The sequence below is a fragment of the Cebus imitator genome, unplaced genomic scaffold (genome assembly GCF_001604975.1).
Source record: "Cebus imitator isolate Cc_AM_T3 unplaced genomic scaffold, Cebus_imitator-1.0 Scaffold42, whole genome shotgun sequence".
Classification (NCBI taxonomy): domain Eukaryota; kingdom Metazoa; phylum Chordata; class Mammalia; order Primates; family Cebidae; genus Cebus; species Cebus imitator.
Genome location: NW_016107357.1, coordinates 12208507 through 12224478, shown reverse-complemented (window position 1 = coordinate 12224478; position 15972 = coordinate 12208507). Strand labels below are relative to the sequence as shown.

Below are 15972 nucleotides of genomic sequence, written 5' to 3'. Positions count from 1 at the left end.
AGTGAAACTCCGTCTCAAAAAAAAAAAAAAAAAAAAAAAAACCCCGTTTACAAAAAAAAAAAAAAAAAAAAAAGAAACCGTATTTTATACCCCTAAAGTTTTGAAGCCCATATCTGCCCCCTGCCTGGGTCTCCTCTGAGCTGTTCTGCAACTTCTGCTCCAAACCTGACTGTATCACACCCACAGTCCTGCTCTCCTTTGCTGGAAGGTCCTGCTTATCAAAACTTGGCACGTGTTCCTGTCCAGCCAGGATCTCATGTATCTTTCTTGGAAAGTCATCAAAGGGATTCATCATTTTCCTCACAGACAGAGGCTGAATCACTGCTAGTTTCCTGAGAGATACTCATGACCCTGAGTCAGCCTGAATACAGGAGAGACGGCCCTGAGAAGATTGCACTGTCTCTGAGCGCAGCTGGTCACCGGCCAGGCCTGCAGCACTCGGCACATTGAGATAATGGCCATGTGGATTCTGCTAACTTTTCTTCTGGCGCAATCTGTCCAGCTTGTTTGGCAAGACTGTCCTTTCCCATTTGTGCGGAAAATGTTGCACTGAGGCATTTCAGCCCTAGAGATGATGTCATTTCACCTCCTCATTTCATGCATGCTGCAAAATTAGGTCACATCTAGTGAGAGTCAGAGCCAGGGTGAGAGCCTAGGTCTTCAGGAATCACTGAGCAAAGGAGAATCTACTCAACTTAGAGCCATGAAAGAGTCTTGCCTAGAACTTGGGCTGATTTGGGGAATGGCAGGGCAGTTGGAGGAAGCCCACCTGGTGTCTTCTAGGGGTGGGCTCACCTGTAAGAACCCAGCAGGGTCGTTCTCCTTGATCACCTCTAGGCAATATTCCATCAGTCCTGTGGACTGGCGCAGTTTCAATGTGCAGTGGTTGATCTGGTCCCAAACCATCTGCAATGGAAAGACTCCTCTAAGTAACCGTCTCATGAGAGGAAGAGCAGGCAGGCCACCGCAATAGTCAGAGAACTAGCGCCAACACAGCCTGGAAGAGGCGGTGCTGCCTGGACCACCTCGCACCTGCTTCTCTCTCAGCTCTGCTGCTGAGCTCTGTGTGTCTTCTTTGCTGGGAAATAAGTGGACTCACTTCCCAACAAGCTACAACACCCAACACAGAAACCTTTCCAAACTCATAATAGCCATGCAGAGAAAGCATAATCTGAAACTCTCCATACAATCAGTGACCAGCTTCTTGACTGGTTTCCGACTTCTTAGTGTCCCTGGATGATGCCCCTTCACTTATTAACCATGGGATCATCCCCAGCACACATTCCTCCTTTTCTTGACAGTAATATTTTGTGGTCCAGTTAGGAAACGTCTCTAGCATAGATGAGCTCCTTGGACAGTGAGAGCCCATCATCAACTCAGAGAGTTCATGGGTACCTGGCTGAGTTGGAGACTCAGCGTGATGTGAGGGGGAGAGCCTCATCTTCCCTTGGTGGGAACTGGCTGTGTATGTTATTGCTGACTATTGAGTAGGTAAGATATCAGAGAGAACCTGAAGAAGGAGACAGAATCGGAGACCTGAACAGGGTCAGGGCTAGTCACTGTCATCAGTCACTTCTGCTCTGCAAAATGAGAACAAGAATAGTCCTTTAGACAGAAACAGGGAGGGAGAGGGTGGGCTTCTGACTTGAAACCTGCAAGATATACAGGGCATATAGATTGGTCTCTGTCAGGTCACAGGAAGGTAACGGAATCAGCTGATGCATCCCCTCCTTGCCTCATTCATTCATTCATTCATTCACTCACTCACTTAGCTGATGTTTACCCAGTGCCTACTGTGTGCTCCACCCCACATTGGGTGCAGAGGATGTGGTGGGGGTTCAATGTGTCAGTCCCCCAGGGACCTACCTTCAGCTTGTGCTCCCTCTCTTTAGTCACCTTGGTGAGCAGCTTGGCTTTCTGACGAGTTAAAGCATCCACAAGGGCATCACACTGAGCAACCAGGCAGGCTTCGTAGTCCAGTCCGTTTTCCTGGCAGGGATGGGAGAAGCAGAGAGTTAGAGAGGAGAAGACACTAAAATCTGGTGAGTGCTGTAGACAAAGATATATTTCAAAGTAGTTCATCCTAGAGTTCTCTATAATATTGGTAAATTAGAGGCAATATTTATATGAATTAAGGCAGGTACTATGAATCTCAGCACATTCATACGGCAGAATATTCTGTAGTCATTCAAATCTTGTTCACAGGGCATTTTTAATGCCATGGGAAAATGCTCATGACAGACTGTTAAGAAGGAAAAAAGGCAAGATACACGTTGTTCACAGCATAATCACATACACTGTGTGTGTGTGTGTGTGTGTGTGTGTGTTTAAAGCAATAGAACAATATGTATCAACGCAGTGAGAGCGGTCATCTCAGATGGGGAGATATTGGTGAACTTTCTTAGTTCCTTCCAAAGTTTCTGTAACACGTACTTGTGCTTTTTATAATTGGAACAAAGTAAGACAAACAAAAAATAGTGCTCTTGCAGTCAAGTCTGTCTGTCTCAGCTGTGGGCCAAGATGGCCAGGGGCAGACCTGTGTTATTTCTGTTAAATGATCACAAGCTTGCTTTGCTTTTTATACACTGAGATTCGTGCCACAGATCAAATGTTAAGAAAACCCCAAACAATGGTGCAGTAAAGTAAAAATTGTTTAAGGCCTGTAAAAGCAGAAATCAAGCGGTAACAGGAGGCTGAAGACCACCTGAGAGCGTTTTAAAACCACGGAACGCCGCGGTGTGGTTGCAAGGCAGGAAAGCTGCTTTGGTCCCACTATCTCTTCCCAACATAGGGTCTGCGTGAGGGTCTGGTAAAGAGGGCTTGTGCAAGAACTCTGGCAAGGAATGGGACCTCTGCTCACAAGACTCGGGAGGGTCTTTGCAGATGGGAGCTTGTGGGACAGGAAAGTCTTGCAGGGCAGAGATAACCGGAATGCCACAGGCTCTGCCTAGTTTCTCAGAATATGGACTAACTCTGATTGCTCTTCGTCTGCAATGCCCTGGAGACAAAAGCCCCTGAGGCATTGTGTGTGGTCAGACCTCGGGGCACCTTATCTGCTGTGCTCCTACACAGATGCACCTTGATAAAAATTATGGCAAAATTCGGTGTCCTAAGTTAGCATTTCTTAGAAGAACCACATTTGCTACTGAATGCTGTAGACTCACACTCTCCCTCCATTTGATCTTACCCCAGGATAGCTTTAGTTTACCGTTCTCACCTCCCCTCACCACAGCCCACAAGGTTAACAAGATAATGCACCTAATAAAAGTGTGTGGAGCCTAGAGCTCAGCGCCAACACCATCCTGTGCTTCTTGCGTTGGTCCCCTGGACCCATGCTGTGGGACCCTACTCTTGTCTTTATTTCTTTTCTCACTCCCTTGTCACCACTGGGACTAAGGGCACCACGTACAGGGTTGGGGCTGGCATCCAACACTGTTTGGTAAAAAAAAATCCTTCTGGGCCTCAGTGTGTATCCAGACCTCATGTTATGAGTTGAATTTTGTCTTCCCATGTTCATACATTGAAGCCCTAACCCTCCCCAGTGCCTCTGAATGTGATTATATTTGGAGATAAGGCCTTTAAAGAGGCCATTACGTAAAATGAGGTTTGTACGGGTGGACGCTGGTCCACTATAACTGGCGTCCTTACAAGAAGAAATGAGGACACAGACACACAGAGGTCAGACCATGTGAGGACGCAGGGAGAAGACGGCCATCCACAGGCCAAGGCGAGAGGCCTCAAGAGAACCAACCCTGCTGATGCTTCATCTCAGACTTCCAGCCTCTAGAGCTATGAGAAAATAGATTTCTGCTGCGTAAGGCACTCGATCTCTGGCATCTTGCAATGGCAGCCCCAGCAGGCTAATATATCTCATGTCTGTGAAACATGGGAAACATTATGACTTAAAATGCCCTGTGGCTGAAGTCTGTACTTAACTTGTTAGGAAGGGTGGTTTTTTAAGAATTCAAGGGGCTGGGCGCAGTGGCTCAAACCTGTAATCCTAGCACTTTGGGAGGTGAGGTGGGTGGATCATGAGGTCAGGAGTTCAAGACCAGCCTGGCCAATATGGTGAAAGCCCGTCTCTACTCAAAAATACAAAAAATTAGTCGGGCATGCTGGTGTGTGCCTGTAGCCCCAGCTACTCCAGAGGCTGAGGCAGGAGAATCACTTGAGCCCAGGAGACAGAGGGCGGAGGTTGTGGTGAGCCGAGATCGTGCCACTACACTCCAGCCTGGGTGACACAGCGAGACTCCGTCTCAAAAAAAAAAAAGAGAATCCAAGGGCCCTCAGTCCCTTCTCTTCCTCCAGATATGTGAATGCTTTATGGGTTTCTAATCTTATGAGCAGTTCCTCCATGTGTGCACATTCACACAGGAGCACCTATGTGTGCACCTTCTCCCCTATAGACAGACCCTGAGGTCAGAAATGGTGCCTCATTGATTTTTGTGTCTTGTGATGCACTCAGTACATGACATAGCGTAAGAGTTCAGTAAATACATTTGTTTAGTAAATGAAGTATTGATATTTTGATGCATTGATGACATGGGCGTATTTGGCCACAAAATCGCCATATACAGATGTCACATAGGATGACATGGCATGGAGAGTGCTAGATCACGTCTTTCCGGCTCTCTCTAACTGGCTCCTGTATCAGATATTGCGTGTGTGCCAATGAGTTGAGTATGTGATACTTTTAGCACCCAAGGCTATAGGGCAGGGCACATTAACCTTCTAAGGTCCATCACTGATAAAATGCTCATCACAAGACTTTTCCTTTCTTCTGAATACGATGCACAACATGCAAACTTTCCACATTGAGCATCTCTCCCAATGCCGGAGCTGTGCTCACCTGGACCTGCTGCAGTATGTTCTTTAGCTGAACCAGAAACTCCTTTGCTTCCTTTGCCTTATCTGAAACTCCGTTTAAGGCCTGAGATAGTTGTGCCTGAAAAAGATATCACATGTTGAAAAGAAAAATTAGGTGTGAAAGGCACACAAAATTTGCACTTCATCGTAAAAGCTTATGCTTATAAGAGAGGATAGGACTGATCCCACGTGCCTGCTGTTCTCATTGATGAAGGGACCACCACTGACCCACGATCCCTACAACATTTGTTTATGTGGTTGATTGGTCTACATTCTCCTTTCTCGTTGCCAAAGCTGGATAGAGGTAAGGAGCACTCAACTAATTGGCTGAAGTGAACAGGCTGCCCCAGTTGTTTGCAGAGCCCAAGACAAGAAGATAAATAGAGCCCTTGACTTGGCCTGGCCCCCTCTATCCATCATCAGTACATACTTGTATGGACATTCCAGACCCCAGGTCAAGTTCTGTCCACCCGATCCCCACATAGTGACCTCCTGGCATGGGGTGCACGCCTTGGGGAGTTGTCTGCCCTGAAGCATGGACAGGAAGGGGCCTGTGGGTCTTGGAGGTTGACTAGGTGTATGGACTGGGATCCTAAGGCATCCTCTAGAAGGGGCGCACGGGCTCCTAGCCCAGTACCCCTAGCCATGGGGATTCGTCACCCTGAAGAGAGAGGCGTGGTCAGCAGGGTCTTCTGAAGCACGAGGATCAGTTGCTGGGGCCCGAGGGTGAAACTGCAAGCTGAGCTCAAATCTACGGCTTTTGGCACCAGGCTTCTTTGTAACGAACCACAGAACAGACAATTGATTTTGCCTTTAAAACCTAGCTACTGAGTAGGCTGTGACCTTGATTTTTTTTTTTTTTGAGACAGCGTTGCCCAGGCTAGAGTGCTGTCGCTCAATCATGACTCACTGCAGCCTCAACCTCTCAGGCTGAAGTGATCCTCCCGCATCAGCCTCCTGAGAGCTGGGACTACAGGTGTGCACCACCATGCCCAGCTAGTTTTTGTATTTTTTTTCTGGTAGAGACAGAATTTCACCATGTTGGCCAGGATGGTGTTGACCTCTTGACCTTATGATCTGCCCGCCTCGGCCTCCCAAAATGCTGGGATTACAGGTGTGCACCACCATACCCGGCCTTTTGCATTTTTTAGTAGAGATGGTGCCCAGGGTGGTCTCGAAATCCTGGCCTCAAGCGATCCTCCCACCTTGGCCTCCCGAAGTGCTGGGATTACAGGTGTGAGCCATCATGCCCATCCAGATTGTGACCTTGATTTTTAACATGACTCTCATGTTCCATATTAAAAAGCTGAGGATAGAACAAAGCAGAATCAGAAAGGTCAGGGTCTCCTTCTCCCCCAGGTCCCCTCCCAGGTCTCTGCTCGGATGTCACCGTGTCAGTGAGGACTTTCCTCATGACCTTGTTCGATAGCCCCCTCCCCTTCCACTGGCTTATTCTTCCTCCTAGCAGTTGTCACCACCCAACCTAGAAAATGTGTTTGCTGTCCTACGATATAGGATGGGCTTTTCTGGGTGGTTTGCAGCTTATCCCAGCACTGGAAGAGCGCCTGGCACATGTTAGCATTAAATAAATATTTGTTGAATGCATGAATCAATGAATGTGATTCTTTAGACCACACCAACGGTTGTCCAAAGTGTGGTTCTAGACCAGCAACGTAAGCGTCACTGGGAGATTTGTTGAGGTGCACCATCTCTGGCTGCACCCAGATCTGCGGATGAGAAGCCGCTGGTGAAGCCCAGGAGTCGGGTTTACCAAGCCCTCCAGGGGGTTCTGATGCAGTTTGCGATCCCCTGGACTATGCAAGTGCAGCCTCAGCTGAAAACCTGTGGAAAAGATGGCAAAGGAAGCCATGGAGTGGATGAAAAGACACAGGGAGGTATGTGGAAGACGAGGAAGCAGGCCCAGTTCTGAGGCGCACCAGCACGTAAGGGAGGTCAAGGGCTGGGCTCTGTCTGCTCAGAGAGAGCAGAGACGCAGGCTGAGGAACGGCAGGTTGAAGCTCCTTGGGGAAGCGTTTCCCTGCACCATGGGGCTCATTACCCCCAGCCCCACCTCAGTGGGTTCAGGCCCTCCCCTCCATAGCTTGCCCACAGTGTACCACCATCTGTTGCCAGCACCTAGGCAGTGAAACCTCCCATAGAACGTACAGTGATGGGAAGCATCCCAGCTCTGCCCTGTGCCCAATGGTAGCCACTGGGTACTGCCTGTGGGTACTGAGCACTTGAAGTGGCTAATGTGACTGAGGCGCTGGACTTTTTCTGTTATTTAGTGTAAGTTTCAACTGCCATGTGTGATTGGCCAATGGCTAGTCCCAGAGAGCACAGATTTGACACCCATCTGATAACCTACAGGTCACATTTGGCAGGCTTCCCGATTAACCACCGGGGGAAGGTCTCGTGATTCATGGCTTACATCCTGTCTCTGAGAAAAGGTTCTTATCCCGAGGCCCTCCAGTCTTACAGTGAGTTCCTCAAACTGTTGACATACTGATTAATACATAACCTACTGGCATTGAAAAGACACTGGAGCCGGGTGGAGTAGCTCACGCCTGTAATTCTGCCACTCAGAGGCAGAGGCAGAGGCAGAAGAATTGCTTGAGGCCAAGAGTTCAAGACCAGCCTGGGCAACATGGAGAGACCTCCCTGTCACACCCCCTGTCCTTGCTTTCCCAGCTCATTCTCACCCTGTCTCTACAAAAAATATTTTTAAAATTAGCTGGGCATGGCGGTGTGTGCTTATAGTCCCAGCTACTCGGAAGGCTGGGGCAGGAGGATGGCTTGAGCCCAGGAGGTTGAGGTTACAGTCAGCTATGATTATGACACTGTGCTCCAGCTTAGGTGACAGTGAGACAGTGTCTCAAAAAAAAAAAAAATGACACATTTGTTTCTGAATCACAACATTCTACTGGTCGTCTTGCACATGGAATGTTAGCCTGTATGTTGTCATCTATAGCCAATGAATGTAACCTGTATGTTGCAGCCATCAGCGGAAAAGGATACCTCTGACAGGAGGAGCTCTCCCTTCTCCGACACTTTCTAGATAAGCTTCCAACCTGTGAGAGGTTCTGGAACACACCCAGCTTTGTTGGTGTGTCTTCCCTCGTGGATCCTCACACTTGGCTTCCAATGAACCTTTATCGAATTACTTCTGCCTCGACAGCCTTAATTTTGGCATATCCTTAGTGGGATGCAAGGCCCAGGACAACTCCACCCGTTCCAGGATACTGTCCCTCAAAAGGAGGCTGAGGGGTTAGCATCATTCACAGGCCCTGTGGAATATCTCAAATGAAAGGGATTTTCAAGTTGAAATTTATCAGTGACAGGGAAAGAATAGCAACCCCTCCCCAAGACACCCACCCAAAGAATGGGCACCCTGGGGCTGGAGCTGGCTCCTCCTTTCTTGGTCAGCTCAGGCTGCAGTAACAGAACACACAGACCTGGGACTTAAATCACAAACATGGATTTCTCAGAGTTCTGGAGGCTGGAAGTCTCAGAGTCCAAGATCCAGGTGCCAGTGTGGTTGGTTCTTGGTGAGGGCTCTCTGCCTGATTAGGTCTTCACATGGTGCCGTGGTTTGGATACAGCGTTTTTGGCCACATCCAATCTCATGTTGAAATTTCATCCTCAGTGTTGGAGGTGGGGCCTAGTGGGAGGAGTTTGGTCATGGGGGCGGGTCCCGTATGAATGTCTTGGTGCCGTCCTCCCCTCCTCAGCGAGCTCTTGCTGTATTAGTCCCCATGAGAAATGGTTGTTAAACAGAGCCTGGGCTCCCTCCTCTCAATTCCTCTCTCCCCATGTGATGCCTGCTCCCCTTTGCCTTCCACCGTGAGTGGAAACTTCCTGAGGCCTTCACCAGAAGCCGATGCTGGGGCCATGCTTCTTGTACGGCCTGCAGAACCGTGAAGCCCCATAACCACCTTTCTGTATAAATAACCCAGGCGCAGGTATTCCTTTATAGCAACGCAAATGGACTAAGATGCATGGACTTTCCTTGGTGTGTGCACAAAGAGGACAGAGAGAGCTCTTTTGTCTCTTTCTCTTTTTATAAGGGCGTTAATCCCATCAGAGGCGGCTCAGAGCACATCTAAACCTAATTACCTCCCAAAGGCTCCACCTCCTAATATCAGCACATTAAAGATTTAGGCATCAATGCATGCATTTGGAAGGGACACAAACATTCAGTCCATGGCGCCTCCCACTCACCACCGTCCTCAATGGAGAGATTTGTCTTTTGTCTCTACATTTCTAGCCTACTGTGCTACATAAAGTAGGAGCTCAACAAATGCTCCCTGGCTGAATAAAAAGCAAAACAATTGCTTGACTCCGGGGTGTATGCGAAGAGTGGGATAGATCCCTGCAGATTCATCGCCGCTGCTAGCACCTTCCTGGAGGAACCCAGCAAGCTAGCTTCTACCTGAGAGGCAGGGTAGTTAGGGTCACGCACCAACTGCCCAGTATCAGGGGTGAGGACAGCTCTGCCCCGGCCGGCGCCAGCCTGCCAGGAGCCCAGCCCCCACCCAGAGCCTGCTGACCTGCTTCCCGCTTGGCGAGAAGACTAAGGAGCTTGGCAAGGAGCCCAAGAGCAGAGTGGTTTGAAGGAGAGCCGTGACCGCAGGCTAATGCCTCGTTGAAAGGCGGACAGTCTCACAGCTCAGTGGACACTGCTTCCCCACCCATCAGACTTGCCATCTAATTTTCCCTCCACTGCTTTTTGATGCCTTCTTGGTGAGGTCACCTGAATGCAAGCCACCTTGGGACCTGCCATGTGCTCAGCCACGTGAGGTCCCCATGCCCTGGTCCACAGCCATCGAAGAGCCCAAATGCACAGTGTGAGGGCCAGGCGCAGTCGAGGGATGTCCTCACAAGCACACACTGGTCCTTTTCTTCAACCCAGTGCTTTGTGTGTGAACGACAAGTCACTTCTCCTCTCCTGGGGAACAGCATTGTGGAAACCAGACCTGATAATTCTAGTGGTAAAGGTTTTTGGAGGGAAAGACAACTGACTTTTTTATTTTTCTTTAGGAGATGGAGGTCTGGAGCAGTGGCTCATGCCTGTAATTCCAGGACTTCAGGAGGCCACGGTGGGAGGATTGTTTCAACCCAGGAGTTTGAGACCAGCCTGGGCAACATGATGAGATGTCATCTCTACAAAAAATTAAAAAATTAGCCAGGCGTGGTGCCGTGTGCCTTTAGTCTCAGCTACTTGGGAGGCTGAGGCGTCAGGAAGATCACTTGAGCCCAAGAGGTTGAGGCTGCAGTGAGCCGCGATTGTGCCACTGCACTCCAGCCTGGGTGACAGGGCGAGACCCCGTATCAAAGACAGACAGAGAGAGAGAGACAGAGAGAGAGAGATGGAGATCTGGAGATCTCACTCTGCCACCCAGGCTAAAGTGCAGTGGCACAATTATAGCTCACTGCAGCCTCAAAATCCTGGCCTCATGTGATCCTCCTGCCTCAGCCTCCCAAGCACTGGGATTACAGGCCTGAGCTACCTTGCCTGGCCTCTCACTGTAGATGTGTGGCCTCGGAAAGCAGCATCAGCTGCCTGCCTTGTTGCCCGACTGCGCCCTGGAGATCTCTGCCTTGAGCGTGTTGGAGTGCCGCACGGTAGGCAGCATAGCGCCCGACATGTGGAACATGCTCCATAAATATTTGTGTCACTGAATTGATTTTGCTCTAGATTTTTGTCTGACTACCTCCCCGAGATATTAAAGTCTCAATCCTCTCCCACACCGGGCATAATTAAAATGGCCATGTGGTCACTCCAAACCCACTGTTTCTATGGCATGGAGCCCCATATGGTCCCTGGCGTCAGCAGTCTGACCCTACTCTGGGGACTAACCCACTTTTTATGACTTCTGGGTGTTTACTATTTCTAGGTTAACTGCCACCACTAACCTGGTTCACATTAAGTCACACTGGATGGGGCTTCTGATGCCTGCCCCTCCTGATGCCCTGTCTCTATTGCAGACCAGAGGGTTCCTCTACCCTGCCCTGCTCTCCCCATTTACTGAGCAACCTGGAAACAGCTGGGGAAGCCTCCCACCCCTCATCACAATACCCCTTGCCCAGCCCATGGAGAGCGGCTCTGTCTTCTAGCCTTGTCTCAACGGCCAGGCCTAGGCTCCAAGAGCCCAGTAAGCAGAATAAATATAACTTCCAGGCTCTGCATGGTGGCTCACGCCTGTAATCCCAGCACTTTGGGAGGCCAAGGCAGGAGGATCACTTGAGCCCAGGAGTTCTAGACCAGCCTAAGCAACATAGCAAGACCCCTGTCTCTACAAAAAATACAAAAATTAGCTAAGCGTGGTGGCACACACCTGCAGTCCCAACTACTCAGGGAGCTGAGATGGAAGGATAGCTTGAGCCCGGAAATCTGAGGCTGTAGTGAGCTGTGATTGTACCACTGCACTCCAGCCTGGGTGACAAGAGTGAAACCTTGTCTCTGAAAAAAAATGATGAATAAATATCACTTTCCCAGCGTCCAGCCTCAATGAAGGCTCAGAAGCATGGTGGGGAGCCTTGATCACCCTGCGATTGGGGCAAACGCAGCAACAGGCCCGGAGACTGGAAACAAGGTGTGACCATGGAGTCCCTGGAGATGACTCACAGGGGTAGGAGAGGGAGGAGGTGGGTGTGTGGAGACCCTGGAAGTGCGGAAAGAATAGGACAAAGCAGGGTCCTGAGAGGGAGGCTTGGGCAGACCCCTCCCCAGGAAATAGTGGCAGCCAGACCTCCTGGATTCCCCACCCCACCGGCTCCCTACTTCCTATTCAGCAACCAGGATCCCGTCCCCCACCCTGAGGATCCAGACCACAGAGACTTTGCTCCATGTGGCATGAAGGATTGATGGTAAGGGCACAGAGGAGAGGGCGGGCCCCTGGGTAGAAGTCTACTTGGGGAGGAGACAGTTCAGCATTGGCTGTGAAGGGAGCAACACTAAGTGACAGCCCCTGCTGTGTTAGGCTGGGGTACACAGGCTGAAGGGGACCCCCCTGAAACAGAAGGGGTCATTGGCAGAAGAACTCGGAGCCAGGGGTTGACCCAGGCAGCCTTTCTCTGCAGTGGCTGCAGCTGAGTTGGGAGGAGATCTCCTGAGGCAAGGCAGCTCAGATCAGCTCCCATCCCAGCAGCTCCCTGTGTTTGGGTCACTGAGTCAGTAAGGAGGAGAGCTGGGATTGGAATGGGGCTCTCCAGATGCTGATCCAGCATTCTCTTCAGTGCATCAAAGCCACCTCCAACTCTCAGAGTCCCTACATGGAGCCTGCTGCCACAACTCTGTCAACACAGACTAGATCTCTTTGAAGGCGCTACCACTGTGTTTATCTAGGGCTGTTGCAAAAGAAGAGAACCCTCTGGGAGGATCTGTTTCCCTGAATCCCCAGGCTCACTCTGTCATGGGTTCCTATGGGATATTAGTTTCTCATCACTGCTGTGACAAGTTGCCATAAACCTTGTGGCCTAAATCAACACAAATTTATTATCTTATGGTTTTAGAGATCAAAAATCCAAAGTGTGCCTTACAAGCCTAAAATCTAGGTATGGGCAGGGCTGTTTCCTTCTGGAGGCTCTAAGGGAGAATCCTCTTCCGTGCCTTTTCTGACTTCTAGAGGTCACCTGCATTCCTTGGCTTGTGGCCCCTTAATGGCATTGCTCAACCTCATGTGCTATGGTCTGAGAGTTTGTGTCTCCCCCAAATTTATATGTTGAATCCTAACACCAGAAGAGGTGGTATCAGGCAGTGGGGACTTTGGGAGATGGTGAGCTCATGAGGGTGGAGCCCCCACGAAGAAGTTTAGTGCCTTTATAAAACAGGCCCCAGAGGTGAGGAACATTGAGAAGGTGCCATGTATGAATCAAGAAAAGTTCCTGCCAGGCACTGAATCTGCCAGGCACTGATCTTGGACTTCCCAGCCTCCAGAACTGTGAGACGTACATTCCTGTTGTTTATCATTCCCCTGTCATGGCATTTTGTCACAGCAGCCTGAATGGACTAAGACATCTTGCTTCCATGCTCATCTCCTATGACTAACTCTGATCCTTCCGTCTCCCTCTTACAAGAACCTTTATGGTGACATTGGACCCAGCTGAGGATAAAGCAGGATAATCTCCCCATCTCAAGATGCTTAACTTCATCACATTTGCAGAGCCCTTTTGCAATGTAACATTCATGGGTTCCAGGGATAAAGATACGGAGGTCCTTGGAGACCATCATTGAGCCTGCTATGAATGGCAATGACATTTATTGTTTTTAAAAACCTATTATCACATGTGGTCACAGAACTGTTCAATGTCTGCTGCTCAGAGGACTCTGCACTCAATTAGGTCATGTCGGATTTATTCAGTGCCGGCACTCCCAGGTCAGACCCCGGAGGCGAGCACACAGGACCCACTATAAATGGTGCCTGACTGAGGGTCTGTTTCTACCTGGATCATCAGCTTTGTACTGGGGCCGTGAGGCAGTTCTCAGGACAAGATCCACCCACAGAACCAACATGCACCAGACACAGATCCATCCCCTGAGGCCAGAAGAGTGGATCTTGTGGAGAACAATGTCACTTTTGTGCCACAGGGCAAAGCTCTGCCTGCCTGAACCTGGTCACAACCTGGACTTGATGGCCTCTCCTCTCCTGTGGGGTGACAGCATCAATAGCAACTGGTGACTTCCCATCAACAGCAATAGCAATAGCAATCGACAACTTACCAAGTGCTAAGCTCTTTATATGCCGAATTTCGTTGATTCCTCATAACCTATCAAGGAGGAGCCATATTATCCTCATGTTACAGAAGAGGACACAGCCTCAGAGAGGGGAAGGAATTTGCTCAAAGTCACACAGCTAATAAGTGGTGTAGCCAGGACTCAAACCCAGATTTTTCCAAATCCAAAGCCGATGCTCTTTGCGCTCCATTGCACTGTCCTTTGGATATTCAATCAACATGGAAGGAGGACAAAACCTCATTTCCCACTAAAATCCCACAGAGGCAGGGCTGCTGGGCTCAGACATTCCGCCATCTTCCAGCTGCATCTTTATTCTCCAGGGGACCCTGTCCCTGGCATTCTGTGTGCTCAGGCAGGGCTGCCTGTCTGCCAATGGTGGTGTCATCAGACCCAAGTTCCATTCTCTCCTTCATTAGGATTTCAAATGTGCAGCTGTGTAGGAAGCCTCCACAGCCAATTTGCAAATGTTGACAAAGCAGTGTTGCCATCAGCCTGGGCTATGTCCCCGCACTGCAGTGAAGCCCAGCGACACTGACTGCCACCTCCTCCTGCTCCTGTCCCACAGAGAGCAGGGCGTCTGGGGGAGGCAGAAGCAACCAAGCCCTGAATAGCAATATGGTCCCATGTAACATGGGTCCCAATGTGATGGAGGGTGGAAGGGGTTATGTGGACACAGTCATAAAACACACTCTCATGAAGATGTTTCTGTGAGAGTGGGAGAGCATGGGAAGCAAGAATGGATTGGCAGGGCAGGGATGTGTGGGCAGCTCTCCTCCGGGAGAGAACACAAGAGCAGGACTCACGTTTCTCTAAGGAGAGAGATTCCATAGATTCACTTCACTGTGACTTCCCATTAGCCAAGCTTTCATCTTAGGTCTCTAGATTCTTGGTCCCATAGCCTAACCAAGTGTCTGCCTGCCTGGGTCTCTCCAGAAGTACTACAGCAGCTCCTCTGTGCCTGGCGTGGATCAGAGAGAGCTTGCGCGCTGTCCCTCTGGATACCCAGCCACTTGGCTTCCTTCTGCTCGCCTTTCCCAGCCCGCCTCCTGCAGCTTGACGTCCCACTTGGGAGACAGTAGAGATGGGGTGTGTGTGAAAAACAGGAGCTGAAGTTTCACTGAGAGTTTCACACCATCAGTGGGCACAGAGGAGGTTGTGAATCGGACCACAGGGGAGTTCTCTCACCTTTTTATCTGCCCTTCAGTGCTAAGGTATTGGTTTTTTTTTAAACTTGTGGCTGAAAATAATCCCTAATAAGTTAAAAATGCCCTCATCTGTTGGCAGAATAGTAGGAATAAATGAAAAATTTAAAGGACTCTTTTTTTTTTTTCTTTGAGAAGGAGTCTTGCTCTGTCTCCCAGGCTGGAGTGCAGTGGTGGGATCTCAGCTCACTGCAACCTCTGCCTCCTGGGTTCAAGCAATTCTCCTGCCTCAGCTTCCTGAGTAGCTGAGATTACAGGGGCCTGCCACCAGCCCAGCTAATTTTTGTATTTTTAGTAGAGACCGGGTTTTACCATGTTGGCCAGGCTGGTCTCAAACTCCTGACCTCAGGTGATTCAACTGCCTCGGCCTCCCAAAGTGCTAGGATTACAGGTGTGGGCCACCATGCCCGGCCCAAAGGACTCATTTTTTAAAAAATTAAAAGGTAGAGACTCCTGGGTAAGCAGAGAAATTGATTTCTAAGCACCTCCTGAGAGAGGCACAGATACCACTGAGGCACACTCCTCCACCAGGCAGGTGACCTCCTTCTCCTTTTGTCCTGAAGTCCTACTTCCCACATGGGGAGGCTGGGACCAATGGAGTCAGGTCTTTTCCCTGCATCTTCCTTCTTCCCCCTTGTTGCTCAAATGTGGCTGTTTTCCTTCATCTTCTTAAATGCTGTCTTCCCAGGTAAAATGTAGAGAGGAATCCAACAACTAACACAGCTCTGACTTCCTGGTCACACCATTTGCCTGGGAAGCTTTTGGCTTTCTGTTTGTAGACCTAGATTGATCTCCTGGTCGAGACCCACATGCTTGTGAGATGGGCATCCTCATTAGCCTCGCTGGTGAGACAGCCATGGATGTCGCGGGATGTGTGGGTAAAGCGGTCCCCTTCCTCTAGCAGGATGATGGAGCCAGCCCAGACAGCCTGAGAAGCTCCTTCCCATCACCCAAGCTTTCATCTTAGGCCTCTGGGGGGCTGAGCTGGGAAGGCAGCCTGGCATTTTCACACAATTGGAGACACTGCTTAATGCAAGCCTGTAACCTGGACCGGCCTCAGGGGAAAAACAATGGACTGAATTGTGTCCCCCCAAATTTAGACATTGAAGTCCTAACCCCCAGCACCTCAGAATGTGACTGTACTTTGAAGAGGTGATTCAGTTAGAA

The 15972-nt window shown here is 49.8% G+C and overlaps 1 protein-coding gene across 2 annotated transcripts in view; it reads right to left on the bottom strand.

The window, feature by feature from the left end:
* The window catches only part of TRIM67 (tripartite motif containing 67), a 55157-nt gene that overhangs the window by 15881 nt on the left and 23304 nt on the right, over positions 1–15972 (bottom strand). For both annotated transcript variants that reach the window (XM_017526522.2, XM_017526523.2), the window contains exons 2-4: positions 4850–4945; positions 1867–1989; positions 796–906 (exon numbers count right to left, since the gene is read on the bottom strand). In XM_017526522.2, the coding sequence (XP_017382011.1) occupies positions 796–906; positions 1867–1989; positions 4850–4945 (330 nt within the window). The remainder of the gene's footprint in view (positions 1–795; positions 907–1866; positions 1990–4849; positions 4946–15972) is intronic.